The sequence below is a fragment of the Nesoenas mayeri genome (genome assembly GCF_963082525.1).
Source record: "Nesoenas mayeri genome assembly, chromosome: 4".
Lineage (NCBI taxonomy): Eukaryota > Metazoa > Chordata > Aves > Columbiformes > Columbidae > Nesoenas > Nesoenas mayeri.
In genome coordinates, this window is record NC_137540.1 from 32,061,422 (window position 1) to 32,079,299 (window position 17,878).

General features: G+C 43.5%; 2 protein-coding genes across 2 annotated transcripts; both read left to right on the plus strand.

The window, feature by feature from the left end:
• Nucleotides 1–4,470: 4,470 nt before the first annotated feature.
• LOC308040003 (toll-like receptor 2 type-1) lies at nt 4,471–7,223 on the plus strand (the record flags this gene model as incomplete). The annotated part of the gene is made up of 1 exon (XM_080343807.1): nt 4,471–7,223. One exon carries the CDS (start codon nt 4,471–4,473, stop codon nt 6,850–6,852), a length of 2,382 nt encoding a protein of 793 aa, XP_080199933.1. The 3' UTR covers nt 6,853–7,223.
• A 5,899-nt stretch (nt 7,224–13,122) lies between these two features.
• LOC308040262 (toll-like receptor 2 type-2) lies at nt 13,123–15,474 on the plus strand (the record flags this gene model as incomplete). The annotated part of the gene is made up of 1 exon (XM_080344169.1): nt 13,123–15,474. One exon carries the CDS (start codon nt 13,123–13,125, stop codon nt 15,472–15,474), a length of 2,352 nt encoding a protein of 783 aa, XP_080200295.1.
• Nucleotides 15,475–17,878: the final 2,404 nt, after the last annotated feature.

Below are 17,878 nucleotides of genomic sequence, written 5' to 3' on the forward strand. Positions count from 1 at the left end.
TGGAGTGCCTCAAGGGTTGGTACTGGGACCAGTATTATTCAATATATTCATCAGTGACTTGGATGAGGGAATAGAGTGCACTGTCAACAGGTTTGCTGATGACACCAAGCTGGGAGGAGTGCCTGACAGGCCAGAAGGCTGTGCTGTCATCCAGTGAGACCTGGACAGCCTGGAGAATTGGGCAAGGAAAAATTTAATGAAATAGAACAAGGGCAAGTGTAGAGTCTTGCAGCTGGGTAGGAACAACCCCAGGTTCCAGTATAAGTTGAGGAACAACCTATTAGAGAGCAGTGTAGGGGAAAGGGACCTAGATCGTGGTGAACAGCAGGATGACCATGAGCCAGCACTGTGCCCTTGTGGCCAGGAAGGCCAATGGCATCCTGGAGTGTAGGGGGGTGGTTAGTAGGTCGAGAAAGGTTCTCCTTCCCCTCTACTCTGCCCTGGTGAGACCACATCTGGAATATTGTGTCCAGTTCTGGGCCCCTCAGTTCCAGAAGGACAGGGAACTGCTGGAGAGAGTCCAGCGCAGAGCAACAAAGACAATTAAGGGAGTGGAGCATCTCCCTTATGAGGAAAGGCTGAGGGAGCTGGGTCTCTTTAGCTTGGAGGAGACTGAGGGGTGACCTCATTAATGTTTATAAATATATGAAAGGTGAGTGTCACGAGGATGGAGCCAGGCTCTTCTTGGTGACAACCAATGATAAGACAAGGGGCAATGGGTACAGACTGGAACACAGGAGGTTCCACTTAAATTTGAGAAGAAACTTCTTCTCATTGAGGGTGACAGAACACTGGAACAGGCTGCCCAAGGGGGTTGTGGGGTCTCCTTCTCTGGAGACATTCAAAACCCGCCAGGACGCCTTCCTGTGTAACCTCATCTAGGTGTCCCTGCTCTGGCAGGTGGATTGGACTAGATGACCTTTTGAGGTCCCTTCCAATCCCTAACATTCTGTGGTCTCCGATTCTGTGAAGTACATGGCCTCATATGTGATCTTCTTCAAAGCTCTTAACAAATTTAACCATATTTAGTTTTATCAAGGAATTGCAATTTTGATGACAAAAACATGTAGGAATGAGTTACGTCAAACCCAGAACTAACATTTGAAAACATTTTGAAATCTGAAGGTCTTCTCTTTTTGAAGAACTAGAACTGTTCCAGCTGAGAGTTCCAGAAGGAAGAGGCAGCTTTTGGGAAGCTGTTGACATCCCTTCACTCCATTTCCCTTCCCTGCTGTGACTCACAGACTGCTCCACTTCTTTTCCCCCACACCTTCTCAGTAAAACTGCATTAAAAATGTTGTTAGGCTTATCATCTATACTCTGTAACAGACAGAAAATACAAGGGTATCTCAGTCTTTCAATTCTCTTTTTTGGAAAGCATCAAGTTTTCAACCAAATGTGCAATGCTAATTTTAAGGTAGCAGGACTGAAGGTTGTTATGAGATGTGGTCAGGCTTCTGCATGGGCTTTGCCACCCTTGAGTACTGTGCCACCATGGGCCCTCTGACACATGGCCAAGCAGCTGGCAGGAATCAGTCTGTCTGTCTGCTCCCAGGCAGGTACATCTTGGTGCAAGTAGGCATCAGACCATGACAATTTTTGTGCACAGAAAAAAACCAGGAACTGGAGCAGGAAGGTTCGGTGTTTGAAATTAATGGTTTTCCCTTTCAGAGCCGGTAGGAAGAGCCCCAAACCCTTTATGCATGTAGCATACTTGACCATTTGACCAGCTGTGTGTTTCCATTCAGTCAGGCTAAAATAACTATCATCAAACCTCCCCTCTAAAGATTGCCTTGGATGCTTACAGAGGGATACTTTCTTTCAAACTATGTCTTCTATTTCAGGTAGAATATTATTCCCATTCTTATGCATTTTCTGTTTGTTGATAATGTATGACTGTAATGTCCTAGGAAATTACATGGAGTGTTTCTCTAGTACACTCTTTGACTAAACAGTTTGACTCCAACATTTATATCAATACAATATATATCTCAATCTATACATTCATAGCATTTTACAGAACCTACACAACAAAATAACTTGACTGTGCTGGGATGTTTTGTTGCTCGGGGCAGTTATCACCCTCCCAAAGCATACCAAATAATAAATATCGAAAGCAGAGACACAGGGAGGTGAATACAGTTCTGCCTAGGAACTATTTCTGCACCTAATGCTGGAGGAAGTCATTGTGAAAGAATGACTTGCGCAAAATGGTTACATCAGCCTTTCCAGTGATGGGCGATGACTGACAAGAGAAAAGAGATCTGCTTTCAGCTTGCAAAGAAGCAAGTGCAAACTCAGTCTCTGCTCATTTTTGTGTCCCTGGTCAGAAGCAGCAATACATGTGGCTGAAATATCAGTTTGAAGAACAGTGTCATGTGTGCTGGACAATGCTGAACTCTTCAGAAGCCATGGTTTCTCTAGCAGAGCAGACACTAAGGAAAAGCCATGCAAACTGGTATGCTTCACTGAAGGAGTAGTTAGAGGATGCTGGGAAACCGTAAACATAAAGTTTGATTTGAGAAGCACAAGCTGAAATATTTTCTCACTCCAGGAGTGTTGTTGCATCAGACCTGCCAAGGGCTTTCCTGCTTGTGTTGTTCTTTCAGGTATGAGGTGACCACTTGGATCCCAGAGTACACCATCAGCACCTGAGGAGACTGAAATACAGCATATAGTGCACAAGGTAAGTAATTAATCTCCACGTATTCAGGATTTGGGAATGCTGTTTGTCTGCAGTACTGCAGCTGTTGACAGCAACTTGTGAGCCTTGATAAGTGACTTACTTCCTGGTGTAGCCAACAGTGAAATGTTCCTTGGCACCCATGGCAGGAAACATAGCCCTTCTGTGTATTAAAATCAGTATTGTTCTAATTATGTCCGTGGCTTACAGGGTGATGGTAATATTTAATTCCCATGTATTGTCATTGCTGATTTACAGAAAAGGATGATAGACTTGTTTTGTTGCATATCAACTTGTTCTGCCTTTCCAGTAAAGAATGTAAATTGTTTACACACTGTATAAAAGGGTGTGCCAGGAGACTTACAGAGTTCTGCTTTTTAGAAGCCTTGAGGCTGGTAAGACTCCATGCAGGGGACCCCAAAATCTCTTCTGGGAAAGTTTGCAGTGTCAGAAGCCACAACCCACCTGAAGGGGCAAGAGGGAGGACACGCTCTGTTTGGGCTTCTGCCTCATGGGAAGCCATACTAGATGGACAGGCTAAGGCTGTGAAGGCTGTGAGCATTTAGAGTCATAGAGGCATTAAGTTTTGAAAATACCTTTAAATTCATTGAGTCTTATTGTTAGCCTAACATCGACAGGTCCATCACTAAACCAATAGTGCCACATCTACATGCCACTTCCCTGGGCAGCCTGTTTCAATACTTGATAACCCTTTTGGTGAATAAGTTTTTCCTAATATCCAATCTAAGCCTCCCCTGGTGTAACCTGAGGCCATTTCCCATCATCCTATTACTTCTTACTTGGGAGAGGAGGCCAACACCCTCCATGCTACAGCCTCCTTTCAAGTAGTTGTAGACAGCGATAAGGTCTCCTCTCAGCCTCCTTTTCTCCAGGCTGAACAGCCCCAGCTCCCTCAGCCGCTCCTCATCAGACTTGTGCTCCAGACCCCTCACCAGCTTCATTGCCCTTCTCTGAACTCTCTCCAACACCTCTGTAGTGAGGGGCCCAGAACTGAACACAGGATTCGAAGTGAAACCTCAGCACTGTGGAGTACAGGGGAACAACCACTGCCCTAGTCCTGCTGGCCACACTATTCCTGATACAAGCCAGGATGCTGTTGGCCTTTTTGGCCACCCGGGGCACACTGCTGCCTCATGTTCAGCTGCCTGTCAAACAACATCCCAAGATCCCTCTCTGCCAGGCAGCTTTCCAGCCACTCTTCCCCGAGCCTGTAGCACTGCCTGGAGTTGTTGTGACCCAAGCGCAGGACCCGGCACCTGGCCTTGTTGAACACCATGCAATTGGCCTCAGCCCATCAACCCAGCCTGTCCAGATCCCCTTGTAGAGCCTCGAGCAGATCAACTCTCCTGCCCATCTTGGTGTTGTCTGCAGACTCATTGAGGGTACACTCAGTTCACCCATCCAGATCACTCATGATCTAATGGTCTTCCCCTGTTTACATCTGAAACATCCAGCTGTGGTTTTGTTGCTGGGAGAGCTGTAATATGAGAGATGTGAGAGGTGAGAGCCATAGCCAACAACCACATGAGAAGGCAAGGACATTGAGAATGCTCCTTTATGATTGTTCAGATATGATGTGGCTGTACTCCAAGAGAAGATTTGCAGGCCAATTAGGAAAGGTATATAGATGTCGCAGGATGACTCTTACAAGAGAAAGGTTTAATCTGAACTTCCTAATACAATTGCACAGGTTTTCAATTGTTTTCAGTTGCTGTTCAAAACTAAAAGTCAACACTACCATCTTTCCTCTCTCTTTATACAGCAAAATGTCCAGCCAAACAAAACAGAAATCCAGAACTACACGCACCTGGCAAATATGGGCCATCTACATGGTCTTAGCTGGAAACCTCTCTGAAGAGCAAGTGCTGAAGCAGGCTTGTCCTTCATGTGATGCCACTCAGCTTTGCAACTGCTCTTCCATGGGCTTGGACTTCATCCCTCCAGGGCTCACAGGCAAAATCACAACATTAAACCTGGCCTACAACAAGATAAAGCACATCCGATCCCAGGATCTGCAGCAGGCTGTGAACCTGAGAACCCTGCTGCTGCAGTCCAACAAAATCAGCTCTATAGATGAGGACTCGTTTCACTCCCTTGGGAAGCTGGAGCTCTTGGACTTATCGAATAACAGCTTGGCTCACTTGTCCCCTGCGTGGTTTGGGCACCTTTTTTCACTCCAGCACCTCCACCTTCAAGGCAATTCCTACAGAGACCTGGGGGAAATCCCTCCCTTTTCTAGCCTGAGGAACCTGAGCTCTCTCCACCTGGGCAACCCATGGTTCTCCACGATAAAGCAAGGGAACTTTGAGGGCATTGAGCTTCTTGACGAGTTGTGGGTTGATAGTGGTAATCTCAGTCAGTATGAGCCAGGAAGTTTAAAATTGATTAAGAAGATAAATCACATGATCATAAACCTAAGAAATACAAATGTATTCGCAGCTATCGTGAGGGACCTTCTGCACTCTGTCACTTGGTTAGAAGTGAGAGAAATAAAATTAGAGATTGAAAAAAAAAGCTTAGTGCAGAACTCTACACTTCCTTTTAGGATACGAAAACTTACATTTAAAGATGCTTGGTTCACAGATAAATATATAAGCCGAATACTAGTATTACTGAAAGAAATCACATCTTTGCAAGAGTTAGAGGCAATCGATTGTGTACTTGAAGGAAAAGGAGCATGGAATACTGAAGAAATCGCAAGCAGTGGGCAAAGTTTTGTTGAAACAATATCAATAATAAATATAATTATTCCACATTTTCACTTGTTTTTTGACCTGGAAGGTTTGGAGTCACAATTAAAAAACCTGAAAAGACTCACCATTGTAAGCTCTAGAGTTTTCATGGTACCATGCAATATTGCAAAACATTTTTCATCACTTGTGTATGTGGACTTCCATGATAACTTACTTGTAAATAATCGCTTAGATGAGACAATCTGTAAAGATGCTTGGCCTTCATTGCAAACTTTAAATTTAAGTCAGAACTCTCTAAAATCTCTGAAACAGACAACAAATTCTGTAAGTCGTCTACCCACACTAATTAATCTTGACATTAGCCAAAATAAGTTTGGTGAGATTCCAGATGTGTGTGACTGGCCAAAAAACCTGAGATATTTGAATCTCTCCAGCACTCAAATTCCTAAACTAACTTCTTGCATTCCCCCAACACTGGAGGTTTTGGACGTTAGCGCTAACAACCTGAAGGAGTTTGGACTACAACTGCCATTCCTGAAAGAGCTGTACCTCACAAAAAACCAGCTGAAGACCTTGCCTGGTGCTGCACCCATTCCTAACTTAGTGGTCTTGTCAGTCAGAAGGAACAAACTCACCAGTTTCTCCAGGGAAGAATTTGAGTCGTTCAAGAAAATGGAGCTGCTGGATGCCAGTGGCAACAACTTCATTTGCTCCTGTGAATTCCTCTCCTTCATCCACCATGAGGCCAGAATAGCCCAGGTGCTGGTGGGATGGCCAGAGCAGTATGTCTGTGACTCTCCTCTGGCAGTGAGAGGGGTGCAGGTTGGAGATGTGCACCTCTCCCTGATGGAGTGCCACAGGTCCCTCGTGGTGTCACTGATCTGTGTGCTGGTGTTCCTGGTCATCCTCATCCTCGTGGCTGTCGGCTACAAGTTCCACGCGGTCTGGTACCTGAGGATGACCTGGGCATGGCTGCAAGCCAAGCGGAAGCCCAAGCGAGCTCCCCCAAAGGACATCTGCTACGACGCTTTTGTCTCCTACAGTGAGAATGACTCCGACTGGGTGGAAAACATAATGGTGCGGGAGCTGGAGCAGACCTGCCCCCCCTTCCGGCTCTGCCTCCATAAGCGGGACTTTGTGCCCGGGAAGTGGATTGTGGACAACATCATTGACTCCATAGAGAAGAGCCACAAAACGCTCTTTGTGCTGTCCGAGCACTTTGTACAGAGCGAGTGGTGCAAATATGAGCTGGACTTCTCGCACTTTCGCCTCTTCGACGAGAACAATGATGCAGCGATTCTCGTCCTCCTGGAGCCCATCCAGAGTGAAGCGATTCCCAAGAGGTTCTGCAAGCTGCGGAGGATCATGAACACAAAGACCTACCTGGAGTGGCCTCCTGGTGAAGAGCAGCAGAACATCTTTTGGGAAAACTTGAAAGGAGCCTTGAAGTCATAGAACAAATCAGCAGCCCCCCATTTCAGCATATTTTCACAAAGGTTATGTGTCATTGTTTTTTCCTACTAAGAATTTTTTCTTTCTTATTTTTCTGCCTAAGGAGAACTGTCTCTATTTTGTGTAGAAATAATTATGATCTTACTAAATGAGAAAGACCTACTTTAGGCTTTCCAGTGATTTGATACTCTGATCTTTCAGAATCCCTGCCAATAACTATGATGTTTGGAAGCTATATTAGACTTCATGTGCTTTGCTACATACATTTAGCTGAATGTAGGGTATTTCTGTACTCTTTATTCCTGTTACCACATCCACAAATAGTTCCTAACAATGTCGTTGTAATTTACAAATGAAAATAAAAGCCAAGTGCTTCAGTACTCTGCTGTGTCTGTTGCACTGCTTTGATTTATTTTCATTGCCATCATGCATAGCAGGGGAATTAAAATTAAATTCTGGGGAAAAAAAATGGGGACTTGTATTAAAATATGCCCTCCAAAGCCCTGCCATTCCTGTGCAACACAAAAAAAGACAGTATTGAATATGTACCTCCGTTCACAAGTCTGTTATTCTGGCTAGTTACACCCAAATTCATACCATCATGCACAGTTTGGAGTTTACCCACTAATTATTATTAATTATTGGAGTTTACTCATTAAATGTGAAGGAAGCATCCCTGCACCTTATACAGTGACTGTGGTGAAATCCAGAGACACTGAATTATTTGGTTTAAGTGTGTGTGGTGTTTGATGATCTGTTTGCTTGTTTGTTTTTTGTTGTTTGGTTGGTTTTTGGTTTTGTGTGTGTGTGGTGTTTTTTTCTTCCTCCCTGTGAATTCTTGTTTATCCCTCCATTGTTACCACCATGTTCATTTTTGTCTACCCCCAGAAACAGCTGAAGCCTTCTATTTGTGGGGCATGAGGCTGTGTTTCTAGTGAGTGGGCTAGGTGTTGCAGACTGGCTCACTTTTTGTTTCTGTTCTTCTATTTTGCATAGCGCATTTAAGTAATCATTGGGCCACACACCCTTACAGCTCTACTTAGCTTCCTATATAACCAGTGCAGAAAATCACACAAATAAGACTCAGTTCGTCTTTCTACTTCAGTATGAGGTATCTCCTAGAATTGCTCTATTGTTCTTCCCCAATTACAATTGGAATCCAGATAAGCAGATAGATCCAGAAGTTTATATTAAGATAGCTGGTCCCACCCTGAGTGCCTTGAGTCACAGTTTGGGGTTTCTTGTGCTTCAGATATTCTTGTGGAAACCTGAAATTGTCTCTGAGGGGATAAAGTTAGATGTGCATTTCTCTAACTTGGCACTTCCATGCTCTGCTTTGCTTGTGTTGTTGAGGCTTAAGTACAGCAGAGTCTAAATGTATCTTGATTAAACTTTATACATGCAATTATTTTGTGGTCAAGTACAAAAGCATTGGTATATGAACTGAGTATTTGAAAAGTGGAGAAATTTGCTTATACACATGTCTCTATGATGGCATATGTGTACACAGTCAGATAGATGTATATCTGTGTATGTGCCTCTGCATATGTATGTATTCACACTCCAGTGTGTATATGTATATACACAGACACAAGATGATAGTTTCTGTGGTGTAGCTTGCAAACACTGCTTTCCGTTCTACTTTCCTGTTATAATGCTAATTCTAGGGTTAGTCCAAAGTCTACTGTAAAAAGATTTTTCTATTCACTCTCTTGGACAAGAAGAGCTCAAGGGCGAGTCACGGCTGAACTCCAGGTAAGTGATGAGTGAATCATTTGATAGCAAACACTGAGCACTGATGAAACAGATTAGGAAACTGCATGCCTAGAGATAAGATGTCTGGCTGGTCATTTCAAACTGAAGGTCAGAGAGAGAATTAAGAGAAGCCCTGGCTTTCACATAGTACACTTTTACCACAAACCCAGACTTTTATGGGTTGGCACATTTAAAAGGACCAATAGTGTTACTGCTCTTACGCCCATGAGATCTAGGTGGGAATTCCCCTGCTTACATTGTGAGGCTGAGAGGTGAAGTGGGAAGGAAACAGCAGCATGAGAGGAAGCTGGGTGAAGAGTGATCAGTAAGAGAGGGGTGAAGAGTGATCAGTAAGGGAGAGGTGAAATACGACATAGGTTAACTGGTATGCAGGCACCAGAGCTAAAGCTGGCATCCCCAGGAATCTCTTCTGCAAAGAGGTGAGTTTGCAGGCAGGTGGAGGCCGGAAACGCAGGGAAAAAGGATGGAGCTGGAACAGCAGAGGAAGAAGCGAGGAGGGAGCACTGGGAAGAGGCTGTGTAATCTCTGCCACCGAGTCCTCCTCCTCTGCTTGGGGGGTTCAGGGTGCTTGGGGCTGTCGTCAGGGGCCAGCTCCTGCAGGAATGCGGGACAGGGAGGGATTTCTGGCTGCCAGCAGAAGTGTAGCAGGCAGGTGCAATCGCAGGCAGCAGGCAGGGCTGTATGGTGAGCAGGCAGCAGGAGGAAGGCTCCCTGAGAGATCTGGGACACGTTGATGGGGGCAGTGGCTGTCAGGAAAGAGGAGAGAGGAAAACAGCAAATGAGAAGGAGACAAGTTGGGTCAGACTGCCATTTCTGCTCCGTTTCCATGTGGGTGGGAGCCTTGTATGTGCTTTGTCCTGTTCGTATGTTTTCCCACTTGTGTGTTGATACTGGCTGCCCAGGAAAGGCTGGACGTGAAGGTGAGCTGTGTTTGGTTTAGAAATTCAACCAGGAAAAGAGCTCATTCAGCAATGGTCTTGGGGCAGTGGGATCAGCTATCTCCTCACCTAACTCTGCCCAGTTGCACATCTTCTGTGTTGGAAACAAGAAACGGGCATGCCTGCACATATGTGTGTGTGTGTACACACATATATATTAGTAAGGCAAAGCTGGTGGGTAATAGCCAGGGATGTGTAACCCACACACAACCAAGTGGAAAGCAGCAGCTTTCCCCAGCCCGCTTGTGGATTGATCCCTTCACCAACCACTGACCATTTCGATGCAGACTCCATGGCACTGCTCAAACTTACCAGCCTTCATTTAGCTTGACAGCATTCCCCAAGCTAGAATCAATTTGCACACTTTATTCTAGCAGTTATATTAGCCTTTAGCATATGTTAGCATTTATAGAACCTCATTTTGTTGGCACTCATGGTTTTGTCTAAAAATATGCGCATAGCCTGGAGAACAGAAGGCTGAGGTGAGACCTTATCGCTTTCTACAACTACCTGAAAGGAGGTTGTGGAGTGGAGGGTGTTGATCTCTTCTCCCAAGTACCAAGTGGTAGGACCAGAGTAAATCATCTCAAGTTGCACCAGGGGAGGTTTAGATTGGATATTAGGAAAGATTCCTTTACAGGAACAGACTGACCAGGGAAGTGATTCAGTCACTGTCCCTGGAGGTGTTTAGAAGACATGTAGATGAGATTCTTCAGAACATGGTTTGGAAGTGGACTTAGCAGTGCTAGGTTGATGATTGACTCAATGATCTTAAAGGTCTTTTCCAAGCAAAACGATTCAATGATTTTGTATTTCTTCAAATAGTTCTACTGGCCTGGGCCCGGGATGATAATCCTGAGAGTGCTGATGGCTCAGACCCTTTGTCCATAACCCAGAAACACTTTGAATGTCCAGTTTACCAAAGTGGTCTATGGCATAATGGCATCTGTGCAATATTCCATATTATTAGCTGCATTTCAAATTCTGCGTGGCTTTTTTTTTTTTTTAATTCCCAGCACAACAGGGAAGCGTGATTCCTTGGCAGTGTGGTGTTGATGTGGAGTGGGGCTGTATTTATGAGTGGGTGCAGGGAGGCCTGAAATCACCCTGTAAGTCAGGATCTTAAGTTGAATTATTAGACAGGAATGGGAAGGGGAAGAGAATGGCTGAAAATGAATGAGGGTGGGAATGGGATTTCCCTGAGTGCCTGTTCACATTAAAGATGAGAAAAAATCTGGAAAAGATGCTCAGGGAAGTGACAATAAAGAAAATCATCCTGTACCACCAAAGGAGTTCAGTCCTGCAGTCCCTGGTTGGTTTCAGGCTGGAAAGGTGGAGAGTCATTAGGCTCATCCAATATTTCCAGTGGAGTACCTGTCTGGTTCCTTTATGTGCTGCCAATTTCCCATCTGTGAATAACCTACCTATAGATAGATTTTGATTGGCCAGGTTATCTGCTTGTTTCTTGTTCTAACAGTAAGCATTTTGATGACAGCTTTAAAAATCCCACTTAAATGTGTTGCTTGTGAAAATCCTCTTACTCATAGCTTTGTTCCTATGGCCTACAGCACTATGTTTTCCAGCCAGACTTGCAAGACCAAAAAAGCCCCATAGAAGAGCCCTAGCTGGACAGCAGGTGAGTGTGACTACAAATTGCAGTTCTTAGGGTGGGATTCACATATATAAATCTCTAGGTACCTGGACTATGGTGCTCCATTTTAAGTTGATGGAATCGCTTCTCTTAGAATCATCGTATCTTAATTTGAGTGTCTAAGGGACATGATGTAACTTGTCTGTAAGAGTTATTATTTTTCTCCATTGATGTTGGAACACATGGTGGATGACCAGCTCAGCTGTGGGCCTCTAAAGAAAGGAGAGGACTGTGTCCTTCAAGACCCAAAGCTCTACATCAGAGAGAGATAGAGATTACAGGAAAATAACACAGAAGGTAAAAATGTTTATAATCCTCCAGGTAGGAAGAGATGGAATTATTAAAAAAAAAAAAAAAAAAGAAATCTACAACTTTTATTCATCTCCCCATATGCTCAAACAATTTCAGCTATTTCTGTCCCTTTTGAATCATTTCAAGCAGCTCTGGCTAAAATAAATACAACTAGGAGAGTAGGACTTGTCTGAATGAACTTGTCTGTGTGGGTCAGCTATTGTAAAACAAATAAGAGTATTAATTCTAACTACTGGAGATTTTCTGCACAGAGCTTCAGTGGGATGACTGAAGGAGAAAGTACTCCTCAGTGAGGCAATCTAACCCGTTTAACCTGATACAGAGACCATGATGATCTTTGGAAACCTGTTCATTAGCCTCTTTGGGGCTGGTTCACTCTTTTCACACTCAGTAAGATACCTACTGAAGTAGGAGCGTTTGTGACACACTGGGGATAGTTACACTTTAAAAGTGCTCTTTCATCCTTGTCAAGAAAACATCAATAAAAAAGGAGTTATGATTCAATATGTAACAAGGGTTTTGAAGGGAACACAGCCCTCTCAGGCTTCAAGAATTGTTTCTCCAACTTCTCAGAGGTACAGAAGAGCTGAAGTCACCTTGTTGGGAGTAAGAATAGGCTGGGTATTGCAGCAAGCTCTGTAACACAAAAAGCCCTGTCAAATCAGTACTGTGAATGACATGGCTGTGAGAAGAAAGAGAAGTGACACAGCTGTGTGTCTTGTCTTGAATCATTTCAGTCCAGAAGATGAGGAACAGGCAGTGGGGCTGGTAAAAGCTGATCTAGTCTAGCCAGCTGATCAGCAGGAGGCTCCAAAAGCCCCTGGCTCTTCCTCATGGCTGGGCCTGAACTTCCCTCTGCTGCAGAGGCGCAAAGCAGAAAAACCACTGGCAGAGGAGAAGGATGTGACAGTAAAAAGGAAGAGCTAAGAGTGGGTAGGTTACAATGGTTGGTTTTGCCAGCTTGAGTTCCATTAGCTAGTATCACACTGGTAGCAATGTGATAACGATGGCCTACACAGACATCTAGGCCAATACGTATTTCCCTGCCACTAGCACATTTGGAATCAGAATAGCCAAAGGTAGGCAAAATGAGGAAAGGGACTGAAATTTATGCAACTCTCTTCACTCTATGGTCAGAACTGAGATTAAACATATACTTGAAATGAGTACTAAATGTAAACATCACCGTCTCCCACAGGGTGCTGACTTTTCTTGATGTAACCATGATTTGAAACACATACAGGAGGCTCATTATAGTAAAATATGAATAAACAAAATAATAGTCACAGATCCAGGAGAAAAAGATGTAGGATGGGGCTAAAGGGCATGTATGGGGACTATTTTCTAAACAAGGATCAGATTAATAATAATGTTGTGATTAATCACACGTTTTGCTGAACCTGCAAAAGATTTTTGCAGCTGTTAATTGATTTGATAGTTCTCATTACAAAATTAGAAACCACAGGAAAAATAAGAGTAAATTCAGCATACTTAGCATTTAGAAAATTATTCTGGAATATTTATGTTTAGTGCACCTTATTTTGACAGATTCGTCTTATATTTAATCTGATTGTATTTGGTATTTTAGAGAAAATAATGACTATACGCACCTGGCAAATATGGGCCATCTACGTGGTCTTAGCTGGAAACCTCTCTGAAGAGCAAGTGCTGAAGCAGGCTTGTCCTTCATGTGATGCCACTCAGCTTTGCAACTGCTCTTCCATGGGCTTGGACTTCATCCCTCCAGGGCTCACAGGCAAAATCACAACGTTAAACCTGGCCTACAACAAGATAAAGCACATCCGATCCCAGGATCTGCAGCAGGCTGTGAACCTGAGAACCCTGCTGCTGCAGTCCAACAAAATCAGCTCTATAGATGAGGACTCGTTTCACTCCCTTGGGAAGCTGGAGCTCTTGGACTTATCGAATAACAGCTTGGCTCACTTGTCCCCTGCGTGGTTTGGGCACCTTTTTTCACTCCAGCACCTCCACCTTCAAGGCAATTCCTACAGAGACCTGGGGGAAATCCCTCCCTTTTCTAGCCTGAGGAACCTGAGCTCTCTCCACCTGGGCAACCCATGGTTCTCCACGATAAAGCAAGGGAACTTTGAGGGCATTGAGCTTCTTGACGAGTTGTGGGTTGATAGTGGTAATCTCAGTCAGTATGAGCCAGGAAGTTTAAAATCGATTAAGAAGATAAATCACATGATCATAAACATAAGAAGTATTAATATATTCTCAGCTATTGTGAGGGACCTTCTGCACTCTGTCACTTGGTTAGAAGTGAGAAAAATAGCATTCCGTATTCCTGCTGAAATGCAACTATTGAGAGTCATGTCATCTTCTTTTGCAAAGAAAATTTCTTTTAAACAGGCCTTATTAACAGATGGTACTATGCCTGAGATTGCCAGCATTTTAGAAGACATGCCAAAATTAGTGGAGGTGGAGCTGACAGACTGTAGGTTCTTAGGAACTGGAAGATGGAAAATGCAAATTCAAGCAAACCAATCACAGACTCTTAGAGTTCTGACAATAGAGAAATTGTCTATAGAAGAATTTTATTTGTTTACAGATCTTCGGGATGTGGAAAGTCTACTATCTCTTCTTACCAAAATCACAGTTCAAAACACCAAGGTCTTTTTGGTACCATGCAGCCTTTCGAAACATCTTCAGTCATTAGAGTATCTTGACCTCAGTGCAAATTTGCTTGGAGACCAGAGTTTGGAGCATTCAGCCTGCCCGGGTGGTTGGCCCTCACTACAAACTCTAAATTTAAGTCAGAATTCACTGAGTGACTTAGAAATGACAAGTAAAAGCTTGTCTCATCTAAGAAAACTATTTCTTTTAGATATTAGCCGCAATAATTTTGGTGAGATTCCGGATGTGTGTGACTGGCCAAAAAACCTGAGATATTTGAATCTCTCCAGCACTCAAATTCCTAAACTAACTTCTTGCATTCCCCCAACACTGGAGGTTTTGGACGTTAGCGCTAACAACCTGAAGGAGTTTGGACTGCAACTGCCATTCCTGAAAGAGCTGTACCTCACAAAAAACCAGCTGAAGACCTTGCCTGGTGCTGCACCCGTTCCTAAGTTAGTGGCCTTGTCAGTCAGAAGGAACAAACTCACCAGTTTCTCCAGGGAAGAGTTTGAATCGTTCAAGAAAATGGAGCTGCTGGATGCCAGTGGCAACAACTTCATTTGCTCCTGTGAATTCCTCTCCTTCATCCACCATGAGGCCAGAATAGCCCAGGTGCTGGTGGGATGGCCAGAGCAGTATGTCTGTGACTCTCCTCTGGCAGTGAGAGGGGTGCAGGTTGGAGACGTGCACCTCTCCCTGATGGAGTGCCACAGGTCCCTCGTGGTGTCACTGATCTGTGTGCTGGTGTTCCTGGTCATCCTCATCCTCGTGGCTGTCGGCTACAAGTTCCACGCGGTCTGGTACCTGAGGATGACCTGGGCATGGCTGCAAGCCAAGCGGAAGCCCAAGCGAGCTCCCCCAAAGGACATCTGCTACGACGCTTTTGTCTCCTACAGCGAGAATGACTCCGACTGGGTGGAAAACATAATGGTGCGGGAGCTGGAGCAGGCCTGCCCCCCCTTCCGGCTCTGCCTCCATAAGCGGGACTTTGTGCCCGGGAAGTGGATTGTGGACAACATCATTGACTCCATAGAGAAGAGCCACAAAACGCTCTTTGTGCTGTCCGAGCACTTTGTGCAGAGCGAGTGGTGCAAATACGAGCTGGACTTCTCGCACTTTCGCCTCTTCGACGAGAACAATGATGCAGCGATTCTCGTCCTCCTGGATCCCATCCAGAGTGAAGCGATTCCCAAGAGGTTCTGCAAGCTGCGGAAGATCATGAACACAAAGACCTACCTGGAGTGGCCTCTTGAAGAAAAGCAGCAGGAAATGTTTTGGTTTAATTTGAAAATAGCTCTAAAATCCTAGACAAGGACAGTAAAGCCTGAATATGTAGGAAATGTACATTGGATTTGTTTGCCTTGCATGTTCTTCTCATCATCTATCTTTATCTTGAGAACAGCTATTGTAAATTCTATTACTTGCTGTGAGATTTTTTTCTTTTTGTAGCAGTGGTCAGGAATTGTTGTACTGGTTTGGGTTGGAACAAAGTTATTTTTCTTCATTATTGCTTATATGGTGCTGTGGTTTGGATTTGTGAGCAGAACAGTGTTGATAACATAGGAATGTCTTAGTTATTGCTGAACAGTGCTTGCACAGCAGCAAGGCCTCTTCTGTTTCTCTCACTGTCCTGCTGGTGAGTAGGCTGGGTTGAGACGCAGCTAGGACAGCTGATCTCAGGTGACCAAAAGGATGTCCCATACCATATAACAGCATGCTTGGCAGTAAAAATTGTGCGAAAGAAGGAGGAAGGGAGAATGTTTGGAGTGATGGTGTTTGTCTTCCCTAGTAACTGTTATGAATAACAGAGCCCTGCTTTCCTGGAGATGGCTGAGCATCAGCCTGCTGACAGAAGGTAGAGAATGAATTCCTCATTTTGCTTTGCTTGCATGTGCAGCTTTTGCTATTGAATTGTCTTTAGGTCAACCCACAAGTTTTCTCACTTTCACCCTTCTGAACCTCTTCCCCATACCACTGTGGGGGGAGTGAGTGAGTGGCTGTGTGGTGCTGAGCTGCCTTCTGGGATTAAACCATAACAATTGTCTGTATACATTAATCAGCAGTGTTAGCAGAAGCTGTTTCCTTTAAATATTTAATGGTGAAAAGTTGTTTAGATATACAACTATGTAGTTTATCTGTCTTTATCTTTGCAAAAGATAGGAGAGACCCTGCTTAGCCACAGGTTTTTCTTCATTCTTTGTATAAATCACTTCTAATCAAACGCAATAAAACTTGGTTTATGCTGCAAGGATTTTTGTCGTAGCTCTCCTAGTCAGTGGACTAAAAGACTGATTCCTAGCAGGTTGAATCTGGTAGGACAAATGGACAACTAACTACTGGATCACTTTAGGGCTTAGGCACAGTGTGGGACATCTCCAGACATGGACAGAAGCAGACCTTAAAAGGCTTCACATGGAAACACCTACAGCATTTTGCTGTATCTGTGATGAGATCGTGCTCAAGTTAGTGTTTTTATTGTTGTATTTTGGTCTTGGGCGTCTAACATGTACAAAATCTGTTCAAACACCTCAATATTTGTAATTGAGTTTGTGTATTGGAATTTGCATCTCACAGCTAGCTACCTGTCACGTTACTGCTTTTAGGAAGTTTTCTGCACAGCCAATGTATCAGTGAGAGCAGAAGTCTCCCTGTCCTTCGCTAGCCATCGAGGAGGCTGAGGACAAACATTCTTCTGTTACACCAACAATTAGGCAACTCTGACAGCGTAATGCAAAGGAAATACTTATTTACGTGCATTATTGAATGAATAGAGGCATAACACATTATAAGAATTATTAACTTTTCTACTTCATCTAAGCAAACAAAGCCACCTTCTTTCCATGTACTTTTTCATTTACTTAAGGTTTTTTTAATTGCATAATTTCCTATTCTTAACATTTAAACCTCACTTTAATCTGTAGATGGCTTCACACAATCTCTGCTTTATTCCCATATATATATTAAAGTGTAAATTAAGCTAATCTGTGCTTCTGTTTCCTAATAACAAGGTAAATATTCTTAAAATACTGACCATATTTCATCTGCTTTCAAAAGCTACTTCAGCTAGGCTAATTACCTTTTTCAACCAGCTTCTCTGCCTCCTAAGTAGAACGGCCCATTCATGCGTAAACACTGTGCATTTTGGTTCCTCACAATGTGGTCAGGGTACTATAGATGTCTGACATTTGACCACTAAGCAGCAAGACTTCTGCACCCATTTTGATCCATTTTTTGTTTGTGTGGGGGTTTGTTTGTTTTTGTTTTATTTTTAAATGTGCCTGTTCAGGACCAGAGTGCTCTCTTCCTGAGACTGGGTGCTTGGTGCAGATGGAGTTTGTGAAGAATTGCATTGAGTATCTTTTATACTTTTATATTATGTTTTCCGTTAGCAGTAGTAGTAGTGGTATATTAGTATTATTTTGTTATTTTATGGACAAACTATGTGGGTACTATTTTTTCAGAATTTGCTGTATACAAAGCCATTATCTGACTTAGAATTCTCCTTATCTGCTGTACAACTTTCTCTAGTCAGAATTGCAGCTAGAAGCCACTACTAATGTATAGAATCATGAAACAAATTTAAATATTGGCATTTTCTTTTCCTTTTTTTTTTTTTTTTAAGGATGTTCAGAATAAGAAAATATGTCCTATTTTTTCTAGCACAATCTTCAATCTTCCCATTAAAGACAGCAATTTCTTTCAATTCTTACTT